The following is a 21,480-nucleotide window of genomic DNA, read 5'->3' as shown; positions in this document are numbered from 1 at the left end:
AAACCAAGTGTGTGTGGTCTCCTGTTTGCTAGACATGGGCTTCATTAGGCTGCAAGAATGGGGATTCCCAAGAAAAGAAGGATTAAATGCAAGAGATATTCCCATCCTGTAAACAGATTCTCAGCCTTCAAATGACAACTTAAAAAAGTAGTAGGGCTTGTTGAGATAGGACAAGGGGTAGTGGTTTTAAAATTAGAAGAGGGTTGATTCAGACAAGTACTAAGGATTATTTTATGATGAAGGAGGTGAAGCACTGGAACAGTTTAGCCAGAAGAGGTGGTGAATGCCCCATGCCTGGAAACATTGATGGTCAGGTGCTCTGAGCAACCTTATCTAGTTGAAGATATCCCTGCTCAATGCAGGGGGGCTGATCTAGAGGTCCTTTAAAAGTAACTTCCAACCCAAACTATTCTCTGATTACAGTAGGAAAAGGAATCAGACTGTCATGGACAACTCACCCTCCAGCTGAGAATGCAATTGCATTAGCCTATGGAATCAGATAGATGTATGCACACACACAATGTGTATGTGTAAGGATATGTTCAAAGCCTTTCCCTCAAGATTGAGCAAGTGTCTCAAAATCCTTTTCTCACTGGCTTCATTAAAGAGTAAGTAATAAGAGGGATCCATGAAAAACAGGATCCCTGAGTCTGAGGCTCTTTAAAAACTATAATCACTCTTTGAAAATTATCCTGTTAGAAAACTCCCAGTTCACCCTAGTGTTGATATTTCCATAACTATAGTGGCTGGTTCAAGAACACAGAAACCATTAGAAATAAACCCCATTGCATATGAACTGTAATCAGCAATATGAAACTAACTGTGATCTGGATTTTTAAAAGAGGCTCTTGTGCTGGTCAGCAGTTAAGTTCACAGAAAATAGATTAAATGTAATGATATATGTAATGAAAAATACCTGGGCTGAAACCTGTAGGATCTTAATTTTTCAGTGTATGATAAGATTCAGAGTTGATTCACTTATGTAGCTTAGTTGAATGTAAACCTTCAAGCTGACATTGACACACTAAGAGAAATCTCTTTAGTAAGATCTTGTCACTGTGGCACCTCTTACTGCTAGAAAGATCATTGAGATCTACTATCGTGTATAAATGTTTTAATGTTACTAATAAAGTAATGCACGTATTTTATCCTATAACATTTGGAGGTTTATCCTTTTTATCATATCACTCTTACACTAAACCATGAGAGAAAGAGAAGTCTTAGAACTTGAGTACTTGATAAGAAATAAAAACCCCAAAATATATTTAAATGCCAGGCATTGTTACAGAATGCATGGGTGAGGCTTAGGTAGCACTTAACTGCCATAAGTTGGATTTTAAAAAATGGTAAGGCTTCAAAAATAATTTTTATGTTTAATGGAACTTTCATACACAATGCAGTTTTTAAAATGTATTGCCCATCATATCAGGAAATATATTCATGTTTAGGAACCAAAATACTTTTGCTTTTGGATGCCACTTAATTAAATGCTTAACCCTAAAAGCCACTGCTGTACCAGTTTGTTTGGAGATCAGTCAATTTGGTTCAGGGAGAAACAAACATGTGCATTGGTGCTGTCTGCATGTGAACATGCATCTGCACAGAGGTCCTTCCACAGAAGTCTGAAAAAACTTCCTTATTAGTGTGACCATGTAATGTTTTCATTAGAAATGTTCATGCACAATATAGCTCTGCTTTCAGGCACACCACTGTCATTTTGGAGATTGATAGGAATAGAATTTATTTCACTGGTGTGAGAAAAGAGTATATTATTTCCTCAAGTACTGAATTGATGTATGATTCAAATGAAGGAAGGTGTTACTCCTGTACCTTTCCTCAGCACAACAGACAGTCCTGATTGTCTTTTCAGGCTGGTGCTGTCCCTGAAAGCAGGTTGAGCTTTTTACAGATATTCAGGAATTTTTAGTGTTTTCTTGAAGACTACATTGGGCTATGCTTCTTTTTATGGTAGCATTTGGCATAGTATTTGTATTTCTGTGCAATTATACATAGAGGTCGTTCAGAATCCATGTTTTTTTCTTATCTAAGATTGCTTTATATGAGAGAGCACAGTTTATTTGTGATCCCTAAGGAGAAAGTATCTAATGGAAAAACTTTGTAGGCTGAAAGACATTAAATTGTTTGGCTATAATAGTGCACAACAGTTTATTATATCTCTACTTTTCTGCCAAGGGCCAAGTCACCCAAGGGCACTTCATAAAAAATGATGATCTGAAGCTGACATTGCAGACAGACTTACCACCTTATCTTCAGTTTAATGTGATAGTGTTGGCCAGTGCTTAAAATCATGCCTGACAACGTCACTGAATCATCTGTGAAGGCACTAAGCATGTTTTACTTCAGTATCTTTTTCAATATAACAAGGATTACTGAGAGATTTCCTACTTAACACAGAACTATAAAGTATTTTTTGTTCATAATATGGCTAATAAAAAATAATTTCCTATGTAAAAATAACTGTTGAGCAGAACTACAATTAGTATTGGTAATATATTAGCTAAATACTTCATCAAACAAATTTCTGTCTGCTGTTCTTATGGAGTGTTTATTGGCATTTTCTTTTATAGTATTATGGAATACCAGAATTGTTTTCTTTTTGTAGGTGATAATAAAAAATAGACAGACTCGCTCTGAAATGCCAGATTTTTCCTTTCTATCTATAGGGAACTGAGGTCTTCTGTGAGATAATTTCATGGTTCCTCAATTTTCTGATTTCTTAGTTAGGACCATGACATATTAATAACTTTATTGTGTGCCAACAGAGCACTGTGATTAGAATTCAAAAATAGGATGGAAAACAAGCAAACAAACAAAAAAATCTACCTCCCAACACCATCAGGAATATTCAAGCATCACTATGGAAAACTAATTTTTTTTTTTCCTGCTTGAAACTCACAGACTATATAAAAGATTCCATTAGATTCTGCATTATGCTGCTGTCAGTTGAGCCATGCTGCACACACTGTTGAATCACCATGTGGCATATTGGTGTAGAGGCTTCTGTCTGTTAAAATTGATGACACAAGGCTAACTCTATTGTCATTCCTGTCTTCTTGTCCAGACATACTGGTTGTTTTTCTAAAAATGTGTTTGCTGCATATTCTTTGTTACTTTTATGAGAATGAAGTTTCATGAATATTATGTTGTTTCTACCACTTACTCTTAAGGTTATGAATCCAACAGGAAACAGCCATACTCAGCTATAATTAAAACCAACCAAAGCCAAGGGTCCTTTTGATGCTCTCTTTCCACCTAATACTTTTAAGATAGCTACTTTGTTTTCTTTCTTGAATTAAATCAATACAACAATGATTTTTTATATTGTTTCTTTTCTTCCCCAGATGTACATCCAGACAACAACACTGACTATCTCCATGAGTTTAAGTGCTTCTGTGTCTCTGGGCATGCTCTACATGCCCAAGGTTTATATTATCATTTTTCATCCGGAGCAGAATGTTCAAAAACGGAAGAGGAGCTTCAAGGCTGTGGTGACAGCTGCTACAATGCAAAGCAAACTGTCACAGAAAGGAAACGACAGACCAAATGGAGAAGTCAAGACTGAACTGTGTGAAAGTCTTGAAACCAACAGTAAGTCATCTGTAGACTTGGTCAAGAGTGGCAGCACATCTTAATAGATGTACGTTCACAAGAATGCACTTTCTTTTAATAATAAACTTAATTATTTTTGTTGCTTGTTCTGCATGAATCCAGAGATGTGTCAGAATTCATGTACTGCTGAATGCAGGAATGTCTAGAGCTGTTTCAAAGAAATTGATTTTCACAGGAGGCTATTAGTAAAAAAAAAGCACAAGCAGATTTTGAAACACCACATCTTTTAAAAATTGTTTGTTTTAGCTAGTGCTATTTTGGTGTGTTGTACATTGCTGTGCCAGTGGTATGTCCTGACAGTTCATGAGGTGTGTTTATGGTCATCATTGTATATTCAAGACTCAAAGGCTGTTAAAAAAAGAAACTGCAATGAAAACATCTAGCATTGTTTTTATTTTGCAGTCAGATATGGAAATGAAAATAATGCTTTTTACCTTTCTACCTTCATATTTGTTGGATTGTTCATTTATCACAACTCATGAGTAACACTTCCCAGCATAATCCTTCCCATCCTGGTTTTTGTTCTGGTCTCACTCATCCTGGTACAAAATCATGATAATTTGTGTGAAGCTTAATTAAAATATGTTCTGATATATCATAGATTTTTAATGGGAAAAAAATTCTTTCCCATGTCAGGAAAGTTCTTGAATCTTGCTACATCTCAAATTTGCTGTGGTACAGGAGAAAACAGAAGTTATAGCTCCCATTCCACCACATGACATACCATTTTATAAACTGGACTTCCTAATAAAAATAATAATCAGCTATGAGCAAAGACTTTATACCCAGTGCAGAGAAATTGAGAATTGTTTTCTTCTGAGAAAACAATGTCACATTAGATGGGCAGCAGCTGTGGCAGCTAAGCATTTCAGTCATTTTACTGCAAACAACACATCTTATTTTTAATTTTTATTGCTTTTGGATGATATTGGTGTTTAAGTAGTACTGTTTTGGTTAAGCACATTGAGACAAGGCAGTACCAAGTTTGCATTCAACTATTGTACTTATTTCTGAAAAAGGAACCCCCTACTGAAATCTATCAGAGTTTGCCAGATTGAAGACGATATAAAAGTAGTCCATAACTCTACCATACTATACTATACTATGCTTGCTGATGCATGGAGGATACTGGGTGCAAACTGTTTCATTGGAAAAACTCATGACCCTTCAAAATGTGTAAAACTGCTAGAGTGAGCTCTGGGCTTATACAGCTTCAGACTGAGACATGTAACAAAGGACAAACAAGAAAGGCATAGAAATTATTTGCGGATCAAATAATGGAATTGGAAATATGAAAGACTCGGTAATTTTGCAACTCTTCAGAAAACTCAGAAGGCAAAAAGGAAAAGAGACATGGATTTTGCTGAGTGTGAAAAATTATAAACTTCCAAGGAGAGGATAAAGCAGGGTTTTCACAGTGGGGTGAGAAAGAGTGTTAATAAGAAAGTCTTGGATATCTGATGTTTATCTACTGTACCTAATTAAGAAATGCTGTGACTGATATTTCTTAAACTATGACTATGCATAATTCATAGAAACAGATGCTACTGGAAGCAAGTCTGCTTCTCAAATAGTCCAATACTGCAGGGTAATGCTTATTTACTGTGCTCTAAACATGACTTTAACAGTAACACACCTATATATTTCTGAGCTCACCAGGAGTATGTCCTGACAAGGTTTTCATCCATCATAATGCTTCATAGGCAAACATTCAGTCAAGTCATCTGCACTCCAGAAAGCTCCCCCTATGTAATTGAGTTCTAGGCCTTAAGATGGGTTTCTCTCTTCCCTGAAGTAGTTATTGTCAAAGCATTTGAAAGTTCCTGTGAATTTTAAGTGCACAATGCAGCATAAGTCCTTTTCACTGTGTCACTTGTAACAACTTCTCAGCACCACAAAATTTCTTCTTGCAGTAACTCCATGTGAGATAGATCTTTCTTTTCAGTGATAGCATATGAAACTGATTGCAAAATATCAGTCTACTTCTAGTATACCAGAAGTGAGCAGTAATTGTTTCCCCCCTTTACCAAGCACAAACACTCAAAATGATAGCAGTGCTCATAACTAGGTGAGAAACAGGATGAGATAGTCATGTAATCCCTTTTGCTTTCCATCCAGAGACAACTCTGCTCTACCCAGTTTGTCCTGTTCCATCTAACACCCATTATTCTATGTTGTCTTCCACACGAATGTGTTCATGGGTTTATTTGTGGGAATAGGTCCATATTCAGTGAAAAATAAATTGTTTCTGGGGAAAAGGACAAAAAAACCCATCCAGGTGTGGTTACAGAAGGCAATGACAAGTACATTAAATGAATATAGGTCAGATCATAATAATCATTCTACATTGCTCTTTTATTTTCTTCTTTTTTTGTTTCAACAGCAAAGTAGCAACTGGAGCTATAAAAGAGTGTTTATTCTCAGAAATATTTTGAGCCAAGTCCATTACTTTTTCTGGCCATCTAGGCTTGCCAAATGTGGTTCATGTTATTATTGTGAAATGCTAACAGTCTTAAAGAGCAGGACACCAGCTGCTGAAGCTTTCAGGTCCCCAAACATGAACTCAAGACTTATTCCATAGAACTAAAAAGACACATTCAATATTTATAAAGTAAAAAACCACAAACACTCTTTGGAGATGAGGTTAGTTTTAATATATTTCAAACCACTGTCTACATTAAATACCTATGTTATAATTTTTTTAAGTAATAACACTCAGAACTCAACTGGATAATTTTTGTTTCTTAATCAACTCTAGATTAATTCTATCAAAACTGTTTAATTCTCAGATACACAACAAAGTTACAGTAATTTAACAAATTATATCAGCTGAGGTGTGTTAGCTAGTATTTTTGTATTTTGTATTGTATTCTTGCAAATGTCCTCACATAATTTAGCTTACTGAGTTGTGATAAATCTGATTATGTTACATTGCTGTGGGCTAAAAACATGCACATGTAAACTTATCACAGAACTCAACTCAACTCATACAGGACAATGTGGTAATCTAACTTAACCTGATTATGTATCTGACCCTACTTTCAGGGAAAGAGAAAAAAATAAGCTCTGATCTTTCTATCCTTTTGTTCCCAAGTGTGCAGAGTTTGCAGATGAGCATTTATCTGTTATTTATTAACTGGGGAAAAAAATCCTTCTATGCTTGAAGATCCTGGTGCCATTTCATTAGTCCTGCATTATTTTGAGTAGGAACTCAGCAGGCCAAAAGAAAAAATAGAATCCTCTCAGAAATCCAGCTGTGGGAGCATGAGAGAGTTCAGACGAGAGCAGTACATCCCATTTGAAAGATGTGAAAGATGTAAATTAGGCTATACTTGCTTCAAGTGTCCCAATACATGCAAATAAAGCTATTTCATGTTGGTGCTCTAATATTGTGATCAGCTAAGAGAAAGACTTGCTTTGTGTGCCAAAAGCAGTCCTTTCATGAATTAGCTTTTTCTAGACACAAGGTACTGGAACTACCTGTGCAAGTGAAAGTAAGAAAAATTACATTTTGCAGCTTTTTTTTGATTATTCATGCTTATAAATATATTCTTAGGGAAAAGGATTATAGTAACGTGAATTAAATAGTCTGGTTCTGTTGTGTCTTAAAAAATGGCAGATGCAGTATTAGATTTAAATTGCTCAACAAATCTAGGAAAACATGACAAAAAACAAGTAGTAAACTTAGTTATACTAACCACTATTAATTTGCACCCATTTTAGTGATCCTTTATTTAGTTTAATCTATGATACAGAAGAGAGAAACTGTCATTGCCCAGTTTCTGTAGTCTGTTCTTCACAAATCATCAGACTGTTGGGCGGAATTTAGGAGTTTGCATGAAGAATGCTTTTCCTATCTATCTCAGCTGTTCTCACCAGACTCTATACAGAAAAAAGAAACAAATTGAAGAAAGGTATGGAAATAGAAAATTTGAATCTATAGACCAGGAAACTTTTTTTGCCATCCTGTTATTTTCATCTTGCTGGCTGCAATCTTCACTATCATAAGCAGAACATGTCTGTAGCAGACAGAATATAAAACATATTTAGAAAGTCAAATTCCTCTTTATGCAGCGTAACATAGACCTTATTATAGAGAAATAAGAGACTTATTATAGACCTTATTATAGAGAAATAAGTCGCCTATCAGCCTGAATTTCCACGTACCCAACTGATTTAAAATTAGAGAACTAACTATGAGACCTAATGTAATAATTTTTCTCCTCCAACCATTAAATTAACCTTGAGTGATATGACTGGAGTCATATTTTTATAGCATATTTTTTTATATTTCTTAATAGCAAGGATGTAAGGGCTAGAACCTGAAACAAACTTTCTTAAAAAATTCCTAGTTGTTCAGTTTTGCAATAGTGGAGCTGTTTAATTCTCTCAATATATTGCCTCTTTCTGAACAAGGAGTATCAGCTTTGATCAAAAGAAGACATACATGATCAGCTTACCATCAACATAAGGAGACCATAATTTTCTCCAGATAATATGTTCTGTAGGGACTATCTGCTCAGTTTCTCTAATTTGGAAAGGGTTAGGCTTTGCTCCTTTCAAGGAGCAGAAGTCTGATTTTGGATGGGCAAACCACCACTGACTGCAACGTTGTCTTCAAACAGTAGAAGAGAAAGAAAATCCAGTCTCTAAAGTAAAACATTTTTATATGGAATTCAGACAAAATAATACCAGGTGTTGAAATTCTGTTGTGTGTATGCTGAAACCACTCATCATTTTTCCTTTCTATTGACCTATGCTTTCCAAATCTTAGAAAAAATAAATTGTCATGAACACAGAAATTGAGATCCAGTTTATATACTGCTTACATACATCCTTCAACATTCTTTATTTCATGGACATGGACCATATTGTTTGAAAATATAACAGGACTTTGTCTGAATTCAAATGCTAAATACGATTTTTTTCCTCCTCTCTTGCTTCTAAAAATCCTGAACTTTGGTGTTTTTTTTTTGTTTGTTTGTTTTGGTTTTTTTTGGTTGTTTTTGTTTGGTTTTGGTTTGTTTCTTTTTCTTTTGATTTACAGCCTCCTCTACCAAGACAACTTATGTCAGTTACAGCAATCAGGCAAACTGAGCAGGGATGAAATTCACTGGAAGATCTGCAGGACTGGATCTTGCAAACATAGACTTTACCACCACCAGAATTCAGTCTTGAAAATATCAGTAGTCTACATTCAAATCAATAGCCAGTCTCCTAAAGAACAAGAATTAAACAAAAGCAAAGGCAAAAAGAGACAGGGGAAGGAAAAGTCCAGTTTTATAACATAGAGTGTCAAGCTTCTGAACTGTTCACTCACAAAAGGAAGCAAATCACAAATGGAAGCAAATCACAAAAGGAAAACAAATGTTAGCTTGTGAAAAAAATGCTGTTGAAATAAATCATGTCTGATGTTATATTTGTAAGTACTTTTTTGTGATTGTGACAATTTCCTTTCCTGTCCTACATTGTTCAACTCGTAAAAGAAGATGAGTTTGTTTCTTGTGACGGCTGACTGAATTAAGTCCTGGGTTATGCTAAAATAAATGCAATGGTCAATGCATGCTAATTTTTATACAAAATAATTTATTTCTAATAATAAAGGAATGTTTTGCAAATGTTGAGACTTGTTTTGTTGCAGTTTTAAGCAAAAAAAAGTCCTTACACTGTTGTCTATTGTTTGTTTAGAATGTGCAGTAAAGGTGGGTGTACAAATAAAATAATAATCATGGCATCAGAAGAATGCAGTGTAAACTCTAAGCATGTGTGTGTGTGTGCGTGTATGTGTGCACCTGTGTGTACATACGTGCATGCCTGCCTGCATGCGTGTGTGTGCGTACTCTGCAGTGTGTGAATTTATTTGTTCAAGGCTTTGTGACTATATTTTCTAATGGAAGGATTTTTTCCCCTCTTCTTACCCTCAAAGTAAGTTCATTTTATATGTTTGTAAAGTAAAGGAGTCCTGATAGTAATTATTTTGTATGATTGTATTATATTTTTGAGTCTCCACTAATAATTTTGATCCTTTTCATTTCTGGAACTTACAGTCTGTAAGACTTTATGACAGCTAGACTGGATTAAGCTGAAAGTCTATTCAGCCTAGTATCCTGTCTCTGACAGGAGAATGTAGCAGATGCATATCTCAATAAAGGTGACTTTGAAATAACAGAAGAGAAATCAATGGAGAATTTGGAAAGCAGTAGCCTAGTGAATATATGTACTATTGCCTTATAAAACTTACAAATCAAAGAAATAAATGCCAATCTACAATCTAATCTTCTTCACATCTTCTAATTCCCATCATTGTGTGAGGTTAGAAACAACTATGCAAAGAGAAAGAGGAAATCACATTTATATCTATTGTGTTAATGAACCCCTCCAAATAATTAAAAAAATACAGATAGTGACTGTCCCCTGTGTTACTGCACCTGTGATGGATGTTCTGTAAGACTTTTTTGCTCCATGCAATTTACCTACCATTCATCAAGTCAATGGGTCCTCACATGCAGCTCATTATTAAATGTTATGTCTCCTGACTTAGCCTGGATGGCTCCTTGTGATTTTATCCTCACAGCAGATGTATTTTATAACATATCTTGAGGGAGCTGTCGTGAGTCCTCAATTACATGATGAAAGTTGAAGTATCTGAAACTGAATCTCTTTCTATTAAAATGCCAGTATTTAAACCTCAGTGTATCTGGCAACTGTATGACAATGAGTGTCCATTTTCAAAGTATTTGATAAAACATAGTTTTCCCCAGAAATTGCACATCTGAAGAATTATCTGATGATTGCTTTGGTTTATATGGCATTGTGGGCTTGGTATGAGTGATATTTTGTGTGAAACTTCCTCTACTGACTATGCCACAAGCACATCAAAGCAAAAACTATAAACTAACATGCTTACTTAAATGTGTGTAGATGATGCAGATAATGCAGTGAAACCTGCAAAAAATAATAAAACAGTTTTAGTTCTATTTTGTTAGCCAATATCTCATAAAATTGAAGTTTTCTTGTGGAAATAGATTGATTAGATCAATTTTTGACAAGAAAGATTTTCATGCCTAGGATGGGTTTGCTAAAAGAGAAAGAAAATCTGTTTTATCTGAAAAGCAATATTTTGACAGTTTCTTTTCAAGAAGTCTTTGAAAAGTTTAATTTTCAATACACAATAAAAAAAGTTTCAGATACTTTGAAATATCTATACCTATTAACTTAAGCATAACCCTATGCATTTGAAAAAGCAGTACATGGGAACTGCCTTTAAAGCACATTTCGTATACACATAAACATATGTTACATATACATAAAGATTAGTATATGATATATAAATATCTTCCAGCTTCACAGTAGTCTGAAGAAAATGTTATTGTGAACAGATTTGCAAGGATCAACTATACATTTTCTTTTGGTTGAATAGTAGGTTGAAAATGGAGTGTAAATTAGTGTGTACATTTCTGTGTAATTCTCTCTGAAACATGGAGGATATTAAGGCTGTAAGTCCCACTGGCATTAATTTAAATATACAGATAAATGAGCACACAGTATGAATAACAGAACAGCACTGGTCTACAGGTTTTCCTTCAACAGGGTGGTTATGTGCAGTTTGAGAAAATGCACAGAAAACTGCACATAACCACCACTCAGATTGCACAGTCATTCAGTAGCTGAGACCTTGAAGTTTAATAACTAAATTTTGGCATAGGTATAGTAATTTTTTCCATCTATAATTATAAAATGTTTTTTTTCTACAAAGTTAGGGTTTAGTTCTGCTCATGGAGAAGCAGGCTATTCAATTGCTATTACTGATAATTTGTGTGTGGTTATGCTGAAGCAACTCCATCAGAGCGCTCAACTTATTTTTACTGACAGCAGAAACAAGTCCTTAATGTTATTTTGTGACTGCAAGATAGATACAATGAGATCTGAATGACTCTATGTATCAGGTCAATGAACCAGGAATCCAACAGAACAGACAATACTTTAACTGTTCTATAGAAAGAGTAATGAGCCACGGCATCTAAAATTTCCTTTTCCAGAAAGGCTCAAATAACAATTTCCACAAAAGGGTTTTTAACTAATAACATTACCTCTCTTCCAATTAATAGATAATTTTTATTACTAAACAAGAAAAAATAAGGTGAAGCATTACTAAGAGATACAGTTTGTAAATCTATTTTATTGGAAGACAACTTATTAATTTATGCATCTACTTCAAGGCAGAATGTGAAGTCAGAAGACATAAAATTGTGTAGGGAGCAGTAGGCTTTGTTTTGAAAATGTGCATAAATGATCCAGTATATTTCACCTTCACATCAGCCATTAAATAAAATGATAGCTTGTTACACTTTCAATTAACTTATGTGCCATGTGGCATAATAGGAAATTACATGTTCTGGTTGAATTTTGAAGAGCAAAATTCAATGTCAGAAGAGGGATACATTACTTTTCCCAGTTTTGATAGTATCTAATGCAATGGCACCTTTAGCTCTTGTGATACTGCAATTGTTTGCATCCAGAAAACACCATTTTACATGCGTGTTTCATTTGCTGTGGATTATTACCTCTTGCAGTCTAAATGGGAAAAGGTCTTTTTCTCAGCAAGAAGTCATTTCTTTCAGACTTTCTCCTGAAATTTCAGTAGCTAATAGGAGAGTAAGGTATGTATATCACTAATACTTATTCTGCTTCCTGGCAAGTAAATTATTGTTATTAATGGATTACAGCAAATACAAAAGGGAACAGATCTTATCTGTGGACTGCATCCTATACTTCTGAATATATGTAAATTATACTGCCTCCTACTTAGCTTAAAATTTAGCTTCTTTCTTACCTTAAATTTACCAGTAAGATCATGAGAACTGAAAAATGTTTTGGTGGAAAAATTCTGTTGCATCTGTGTGATGAAAATAAGCTGGCTGACATGAAAGACAAATTCATCTGGAAACATTTTGGTTGCAATAACTTAAAGGAAATTTGAAAACTTACCAATGAATATATTAAAAGTTTTATCAGTAAATGAACTACAAATGAGGAGTGTGCTTAGCTTGTTTCAGCAGATTCTTATGAAGATTTTCAGGTTGTCTTAAAAGGTTACTGTAGAAGTCTTTGCACATTTCATATATTTTGATAACTGTAAATTCCTCTGTCACATTGAAATACTAAAATAATGGAGAACAATATTTTTTTTTTCATTTGACATTATACTGTGACAGCAGGTCATTAAATACCAGGAACTTATTATTTTATGTGGTACAGCAGCAGGGAAGAGAAAACAGCATTGTCCCAAATGCTGAAACAATGCTGGAAGTTCAGTAAGATGCACAGTGTCCTTAAGGACAAGCTCCTGTTTGTATTGTACAAATACCTTTTGTATTATACAAATTCCTTGTCTCCTGGAAGTGGAGTAATATGACATGCAGAGGAGTATGGAAATGAAAGAAAAAAAGAACAGTGACAGAGTCAAAGTACTGAAAAGTGTTGAAGGACTGTACCAGCTCCAGACACTGACCTCTGTAAAGGGCACACTCCATCCCAGAGTGGGTGTTCATCTTTCATCCACAAAACTGCAATGAGAAAACTTGACAAAAGAATGAATGGAAGCCATCAGAGTTCATGTTGGAGAAGGTAGTAAATAATGAAACAGACTCATTTTTCTTTAAAATTCAAGCAAATATTATGATGGTGCCCAAGGAATAGGCAAAACTTCTGCAAAGACCTGGAAATACAAGTATGTAAACGTTTTTTTCACAAGGTGTAAGCTGTGATCAAAAGTTGCAACATCACAAATAAGACAGCACCTGTCTTTCCACCAATGAATTAGCTCATTTTCTTTTGTCAATGACTAATTCAGTGCCAGGATTTCAGAAAAACTTTGGAGATTTCCTGGTCCATCATGACCTAGTCTGAGAAGGAACCAGATGACATTTTCAAAAATAAAGGGAACATTTCTCTGTAAAATAGATTTTTTTTTTTTACTTCACTTTTAAATTTCCAGGTCACCAATATGTTGAACACTGCAAGTGCACTAACTTCCTCCTCATCTCAGAGGAAGGAAAATATAAATTGCATGGCTGGTATCACATCCTGCTTCATGCACAGGTGTCTTTGATGTTCTTTGAATAAATGACAAGCCAAAGTTAAACATTATTCTGAAAAAAATTCTGCAAGATTGATGTTATTAAAAAGTGCTATATACAGTGGTAGTTTGAAAGCCTTTTTTTGCTTCCTGTTTACCTGATACATCATTTGCTCTGTTTCTGGAAGCCTACTGTACTCCCCAAGTTGGCTGCAGTGTTTTTACTGTCTTTGTGATCACTATCACACCAATATTGAACAAGTATTACCTTTAATAAAATAAACTATATTTATTTAACTTACAAGTTTTATTTTTCCTAATCTTGCCTGAGAGTTTGATGAACTTTTCAACAGATATGGTTTGATTTATGACTGGTCAAAATCTTTCTCCAGTACAGCTTCTAGTAGTTTTATTATACTCCAATTAGAGTTTTTTTTCAAGTATTGCCTTTGGTATTATGGAAGAAGACATATCAATAGAGTAAATAAATGTCAAGAAAAGGAGCAATATGAGGAATAAGGGGGTGAAAACTGCTTAAAGAAGGTAACACAACTCCAGACAACTGATTTCTTTCTTTTGAGGAACAGCATAAGCATCCACATCTAAAGACAGTTTCCATAGGCTGCAGATGGAAGTCTTCCTCAGTGGCTGTTCTCTTAGAAAATCTTATCAACTGGATTAGAATGGTATTTTCTGGAAGGCATTTTAATAAAATAAAAAAAAAATGAGAGAGTGAAAATGAATGTTGGAGAGGCATAAGATATATTGAACTGCCAATTTTTTGAGAACTTGCCTGTTACAAGAAGAGTAAAAATTAAATAATTAAAATAGTAAATCAGAGATGAACCTATCAATAATTTTATTTATCTATCAATTTTTTTACATCTCACATATTACGGGCTGTAAAGAGTACCTCAATATTACTTGTCTACTCTTTTCAAATCAGAAATTCAGTTCTTACTATGTGCATAATTCTGGGAGGATACAGAGTAGTAAATATAACTGTATCCATATATTCTGTCCTAGCTCCACATAGTTTTTCATCACAAGTGCTAAACACTTCTGAAATAAATATGTTATTTATTTCTTCATTTCTATGGTTCATACACTTACCTGAAAATACAGTAGGAGTTGCAATCATTTTGATATAGAGGTTATCATTTCTTGTGAGAGCTTCCATCCTTTGTCATTGTTTGCAGTGTGACACTGAACAAGGAATGACAGAAAGATTAGTTTTATACAAAATTCAGGATATTCTTCACTGAATGACAGCTATGGAACACACAATTTGCAAGATATAATAACAACAATGTGATTATTTCAGATGCCAGACTGAGGATACTTTATAAATAACTGTCTAAAACACTGAAAGTTGAGGAGAGATGCCTGAAAGTGTGTTCCAGAGATAGCTTCAAATGTCTGTGCTTCAGAACCTGTTGTTTCACTTAAGAACAATGAGCTGTTACTTCAAGAGACAGGCCACACATAAAACTAGAAAAGGGAGAAACAAGAGCACTGGCAACACCATAAACATTACAGGTGAAAGAAATGAACCACTTCTTTTTTTAGAAAGTCTGATTAACTCAGGGAATTTTATAATTATGTATATTGCTTTGCACAAAACCAGAAATGAGATAGTATAGATAATATGCTCATGAAAAATAATCACACCATGCTTTCTCCTTGTTCTACACACAGAGCAGAGCTACACATACTTAAAGTCCTATGACTTCCTCCATGTCTTTTTTCTTGAAGGAATCATGCTCATGATCCCCTTTTAATAACTTCCATTAAAATGCATCATGCTTTCCTTTAAAGAACAAGGAGGGACAGCTGTTTGCATGCAGACAGCCCTGTGTGCCCATTTGAGGGAGGTAGCATTGCTGATGCAGGTGCTGGCACTTTTTCCATCACTGCATCCTGCTGCATCCTACCTCTTAGCACCAGGACACCTGACACAGCTCACAACCTGTGTTTGATGAGGTTTTGCTTGAAAGCCAGGTTTTCCCTAAGCACCACTAATGACAGCAGAATGTTTTTTGTGGCAGGAAAACATCACTGCAACTATTTCCCACGTGGGTGAGTTTCCCATAGACACAGAGTCAGGGATCAAAGCAGGATCTTTTCTGGAGAGCAAAAGTGCAATGTCAGCTTTCCTGCCTGGTACAGTGGAGTTGAGCTACCAGCTGCCAGGGCCAAAGGGCTGGTGTGCTCCTGATGCAAATGAGACTCACAGCTCTCTGGTGTGGGGAAACCACACGAGTCATCTGAAAAATATTTGCATAATGTGGGACATGCAGCACATCCTGACTCAGGATGTAGATGTTACTCTTTATCAGGAAAAGTGACAGTACCAGGTAGATCATGAGTTTTCTTACAGTGGGATAATGAAATTTCCAATAGATAAGCCCCTCTAACCTCACAGGGGAGTTTATGAAGTTAATTTTACAATAAATCAACTCACAATTACTTGTAGACACTAAATTGAAGAGACTGGTAACAAGTCATTATCAGGGTTCAGCAATGTCTTCAGTCTTATCTGTTTTCCACTGAAAGCTGAATTTGGACACAATCAGCTTTGTAATACACATCCAGGGTGGCAAATTTTACATTGGCTAGACTGAGTCAGGGTTTCATAAAGAAAGTGAAAAATATAAAAATGTAGGTTGACTGACATACCAGGTATCCCTCGTTGCTATTCCAATATAAAATGCAACTAGAAATGTGCTGACAAGCAAAGAGATCAAAGTATTCAGTAAGCCAGGTCTTCGCTTAAAAATTAAATGAATCTGCGGAGGTACTACCCTGGAAAAAAAAAAAAAAGGTATAAAATCTCCTGCAGTAAGATAAAACAAATTATCCTACATTCTGTGAAATAATTAGAATATCCTACAAAGAATTGCTGGCTGTTAGGATTTTGTACATGGTAATTTCCATATTTTATTTAAAATACTGCTGAACCTGATGAATATTTTAATCACAATAAAATAGCAACTTTTTTTCTACTATAGTTCTATTCCTTACAAACTTTTAGCAAATGACAGTACTGACACTAATATAGGCCCAGGACATAAGCAGAAGTTGATCCATATGGAGCTGAAAAATTTCAGGCAGGTACTTCTCTGTATGTAAGGATCAAGATAAATCAGCATGTGCAAGTCAGCCCTCAGAGACTTCCAAGAGAAGAAGAGTTTAGAGATATCAGAAGCTCGTTCTTGCATTCTGTAAAAGGGTCTCCATCACCACTTCAAAATGTTTTGGTCTGGCAACAAGTCCCCAGTGTGCATGCTCAGAAGCTGACCAAAGCACATAAAACCATAGAATCTGTTCTAGAAAATACAGCCTATAAGAAGTTGAAGAGGAACTTCAAATGAAGCATGTACTGTTTGTACCATTTAACTTCTTGATGTTGGTGCTCATTGTTGGCATACTTTGGCAGGATGATATATTCTGATCTATATTTCACCAGCAGTTTTTATACATTAATCTGTATTTTATCAGCAGTATCTGAAGAAGGTATCTCAAGTATCTGAAAGGCTTGCACAACTGGTTAGTTATTCCTAAAGATAATTTTGGCAGTACTGAGATCCTCAGATCATTTCCCATTATTCACCACTGCTGTAGTGTGCTGATTTACTTTCACTTCTGAGGCTAATCTGTGATTTTACTAGATTTTGGAAGCATTCTAGCCAGCAACTGAGACACAATGGATTTGCAAAACTCCCTGTGTGTGATACGAAGAAAACAGGAAAGAAGTGCTTGGCTCCATTCTGTAACAGTACTATCTGTTTAGCTTGCCTGGGATCAGAAACTCCAAGACAACCCAGGACTAAAGAATTTCTCCAAAGAAATACTGTATGCTTGGGCTAGAGGTCTCTGTCTGTCTGTCTGCCTTTCTCTAGAGCAACCTAGGCCTGTCAGGCCATGGTGATCTATCTGCAGCTGACTTTCATTAACTGACCTTGTCATAAGTAGCCTGTATTTTGATAATGCAAAACACTAACTTTTAACTACAATATGCAAAATGAAGCTGAGGGACTGAAGCTTTTTCATCCTTCAGGAACTTATTCCCATTCAGAGCTCCAGTCTCCCCGAGGGAGCCATTCAATGTAATTGTTTTTTGGATGGCTTCAGTGATTTTGCTTTAATAGAAATGCCCACGAGGATGCTCCATGTACTTATAATTTTTTCCATGAAAAATTCTTTGTAGTTTCTGCTTGGAGTTTGCTTTTTTTTAGAAGCTTATTTCTAGAAGCTAAGAAAAATGGAAACTTTTGATTCTATGTATATGTCACTTTTTTTGATTTTGGTTTACTGAGAATTCTTATATAGATGGGAATATGTTTTCCAGAATGCAACTAACTTTATCATTTATGAAAACTTGAATTCTTCTCTCTGTGGAACTAATCCAAGGCTTTCTGTAAGATACTGGTGTGTGATGAAGGCATCTAGTTCTCCCTGAAACGTCCAGGATTCAAATTTAATAGGAAGGGTATAATTTCCAGGTCACTAAATTATCAGCATCTAAAAAATAAACCTGGCTATTACAATAGCTTGCCTGCCACATCCAGATTCTGAGGCTATATTTTCTGAAGAGTTGGGAAATAGAAAGAGAATGAATACCTGGGAGCTGTGATGGAGGTTATGACTTGGGCAGAGTGCCTGGGACCTATAGCAGGGCCACAGTTGCTGCTGCTTTGAGGTAAATGCACAAAGCAATTCAGGTGTTACCTGCTGCAATCAAAGGATCATGTTGAAAATTAAAAACTGCTAAAGCCCAGTTCAAACCAGCCTGAAACTAGTTTTTAAATGGCTCTGAAGTGAAGCTCTTCAATGAACACAAACTGAAGCTAAACCTGCAGTAATTCTCCAGTATTATAATTGAGCTAAAAACGTAATGACTCCAAGGGCAGATGGCTTGGATGCTTTCTCTCTGTGTATATGCACTTCTGTTCCATAAGGAAAACCTTCCTCACAAGCAAAAATTTGTGTAGATATTTCTTTATCAACCCTGTGACTAGTTCAGTAATTCAAATCTTATCAAGAAACTGTAAAATAGTGTTCAACTCTCAAGTAGTTGCATTTTTTCAGTTACATTGACAAAATTGAAATATCTTTTGTTCAGTAAAAATAGATACTTGTAGACTGAGAGGCATGCAGAGAGCAAATCTGTTGCAGACAGATATTTCCATTGTGAATACAGTTATCTTTAATTTATATAGAACTTGTCTGAGAAAAAAAAATCTCTTTGGAACAGAATAAGATATTCTTTCAGTAAAATGATCAGCATAAGGATAAGAAAATTATATTATAATTATGCTGCATGATAAAACGATGCCTAAGAATATAAAGCTTGTGAAACATAGATAAGAAAGTCTTAAATTTGACAAGATCTTTGATTATAGAACAAAAATCCAGAAATTGATTCAATTTGCACACCTACAATGTGTGTTAATGTATCACAGCTATGTTAATAATGACAAACTAAAAGTACCTTTGGACATAAAAGTTACATAAAATATATAAATTATAAAAACGCATAATGAACTAAAAACCCCTGAAATTATGCACTGTGTACAGAGGTTTTCTTTATGAAGGTGATTATCTGCAATTAGATCTGAAATCTCACGGCTGTTACACAATGAATTACCCACCTTCTCAACAACCTCTTTGTTATCATTTTGTTTAAAATGTTGATTAAAAATTCTGTCTAAATGTTTCTTTAACAATAGAGATGAAAGCAATCATTTAAAATAATTATAATAGCACAACCACAAACTTGTTAGTAATCTACATTTACTTTACTTAGAGATATTTGCTTATTTGCTGCTAAATATTTTCTTAAAATCTTAGTTTAGCATTTTTTTTTCTATTCAGTTATATTAAAATTCATGGTAAAATGGAATGCTCTATTTACTTTCCAACATCATGTAATCCACTTTTCTGACATATCTCAGAAAACTGGGAACCTAGAAGTTCTAGAAAGCGTCAATTTGAACACAAGGCAAAGAGGACAGAACCAGGATCTTTTCAGTGGTGACCAGTGAAAGAAGCAGAAGCGATTACCACAAACTGAAACAAAGCAGGCTCCCTCTGACCACCAGGAAACACCTTGGTACTGGGAGGGTGACCAAGCACAAGTGCAAGCCACCCAGGGAGGTTGTGAAGCCTCCTGCCTTAGAGATCTTCCTGGCCAACTAGCCAAGGGTCACCTTCCTTAAGCAAAGGCGTAAATCAGATAATCCCCAGAGATGCCTGCTAACCTCAGCCGTTCAGTGATTCAGTGAAACGTTACACATTAACTTTTCACAGACCTGTTTCAACACAAAACCAACCTTTTAAAAGCTAAACAACTGACTACATAGATGGCTACTTGGAAAAATCAATGTCATTTCACATGTATAAGTGTGATGGGCTTATTGCTGGGAAGAATACGTTGAGAATATCTTTAAAGCTTAGTAAATATTTATAAAATTTTGGCAAGTTTTCTGTTAATCCTCATTTTTTTTCTCTGACTGATATAAACAGAAAAACAGACATCTGGCAGCTTAAGACTGATTTAAGTCTGGACTTCACCTCAGTTTTTAAGGTTTTTCTAGGGAATGTTGAAAGAATGAAAGAATGAAGTATGGAAGAGAATTTTTCTTAAAAGATAAGAAAGTAATGTGAATTATTTCTTTATGTAATCTGCAGGAATTCATATCTAAACCCAATATTAAAATCCCACCAATAAAATACATATCAGCAATATTTCTGGCTGTTGATAAGCTTAGAAGCACAATGTTATATACAGATAATACCAGTAACAGACTGACTTCAAATTGTTCAGGTTAAAACCTGGGATTTTAACAGACCTTGATCCTGAGAGATTTTACCAAAATAAAATGGAGTACCCAATGAAACTTTCTTTATTCTTCTTCACATGCCAATTTATTTATTTATTTATTTATTCATTTGAAGTAACTATGACATCTTTAGAAACCCTGAAGGATCATAATCTGTATACCTTTTATATGTGGAAGAAAAGCCTTTAGGAATGAAATCAGCTAATTTGCTGATAGTGGATAAAAGTGACCATGAAAAGCAGTAAGTCTGTTGAGGAAAATAAATTAATCTTGTAAACTACTTTATATCTCTATGTACATAAGTTTAAGGAGGCAAGTTGTTCCACTGAAGGCATTAGGAGTCACACACTTACTCGTATTTTACTGTACCACATAAACAGATGCCTCACCAAGGACATACTCATGTATTTGAGAAGTCCACAATGCCAAAGGGAAGAAAGGCAAAGTGCAACTGGATTTGGACATATCACAGAGATTAGAATACTACTTTGGCTCTTTAAAGACTTATGCTAACTTTGCTTGTTAACTGGTGTAGGATAGAGAACCTTTCTTCCACACTTGCCCAGTATCAACCATACATTACATTTTAGCTCCTAGGTTCTGTCTCTCAGTACTATTTCCATACCAAAAAGAAATTGATAGTATTAGGTCATAAATCCCTACAAGGTCTTTGTCTCCATCTTGCAGAACCAGCACTGGGACACAGATGAAGGCCAAACCACAACCATTTGAATTGGCATCAATCCAAAACTAGAATAGGAATCAAAGCAAGACATCACTGATCCAAAATACATCTGATGAGAAGTGTATATCAATGGAAAGAAAGAATATGGTTCACAATATGAATAATATTCTTTGCTGAAATGCAATACAAAGTCTCTGAACCTCACAACAGAAATCTATTCCAAATGTGCATCTGAGGAAAAA

The 21,480-nt window shown here is 35.1% G+C and overlaps 1 protein-coding gene across 5 annotated transcripts in view; it reads left to right on the top strand.

The window, feature by feature from the left end:
- GRM8 (glutamate metabotropic receptor 8) overlaps nucleotides 1-9,252 on the top strand; it is a 320,010-nt gene extending 310,758 nt beyond the window's left edge. For 4 of the 5 annotated variants that reach the window (XM_077179022.1, XM_077179021.1, XM_077179024.1 and 1 more), the window contains 2 exons: nucleotides 3,363-3,609; nucleotides 8,678-9,252. In XM_077179022.1, coding sequence (XP_077035137.1) covers nucleotides 3,363-3,609; nucleotides 8,678-8,727 — 297 coding nt within the window. In that variant the 3' untranslated portion in view covers nucleotides 8,728-9,252. Of the gene's footprint in view, nucleotides 1-3,362; nucleotides 3,659-8,677 lie in introns of all 5 variants that reach the window. The other variant, XM_077179025.1, reaches the window with a different exon arrangement.
- The last annotated feature ends 12,228 nt before the right edge of the window (nucleotides 9,253-21,480 follow it).

Source organism: Agelaius phoeniceus, chromosome 5 (assembly GCF_051311805.1).
Source record: "Agelaius phoeniceus isolate bAgePho1 chromosome 5, bAgePho1.hap1, whole genome shotgun sequence".
NCBI classification, from domain to species: Eukaryota; Metazoa; Chordata; class Aves; order Passeriformes; family Icteridae; genus Agelaius; species Agelaius phoeniceus.
Note: the sequence above shows the minus strand (reverse complement) of the source record. Positions and strands in the feature narration are given on the sequence as shown.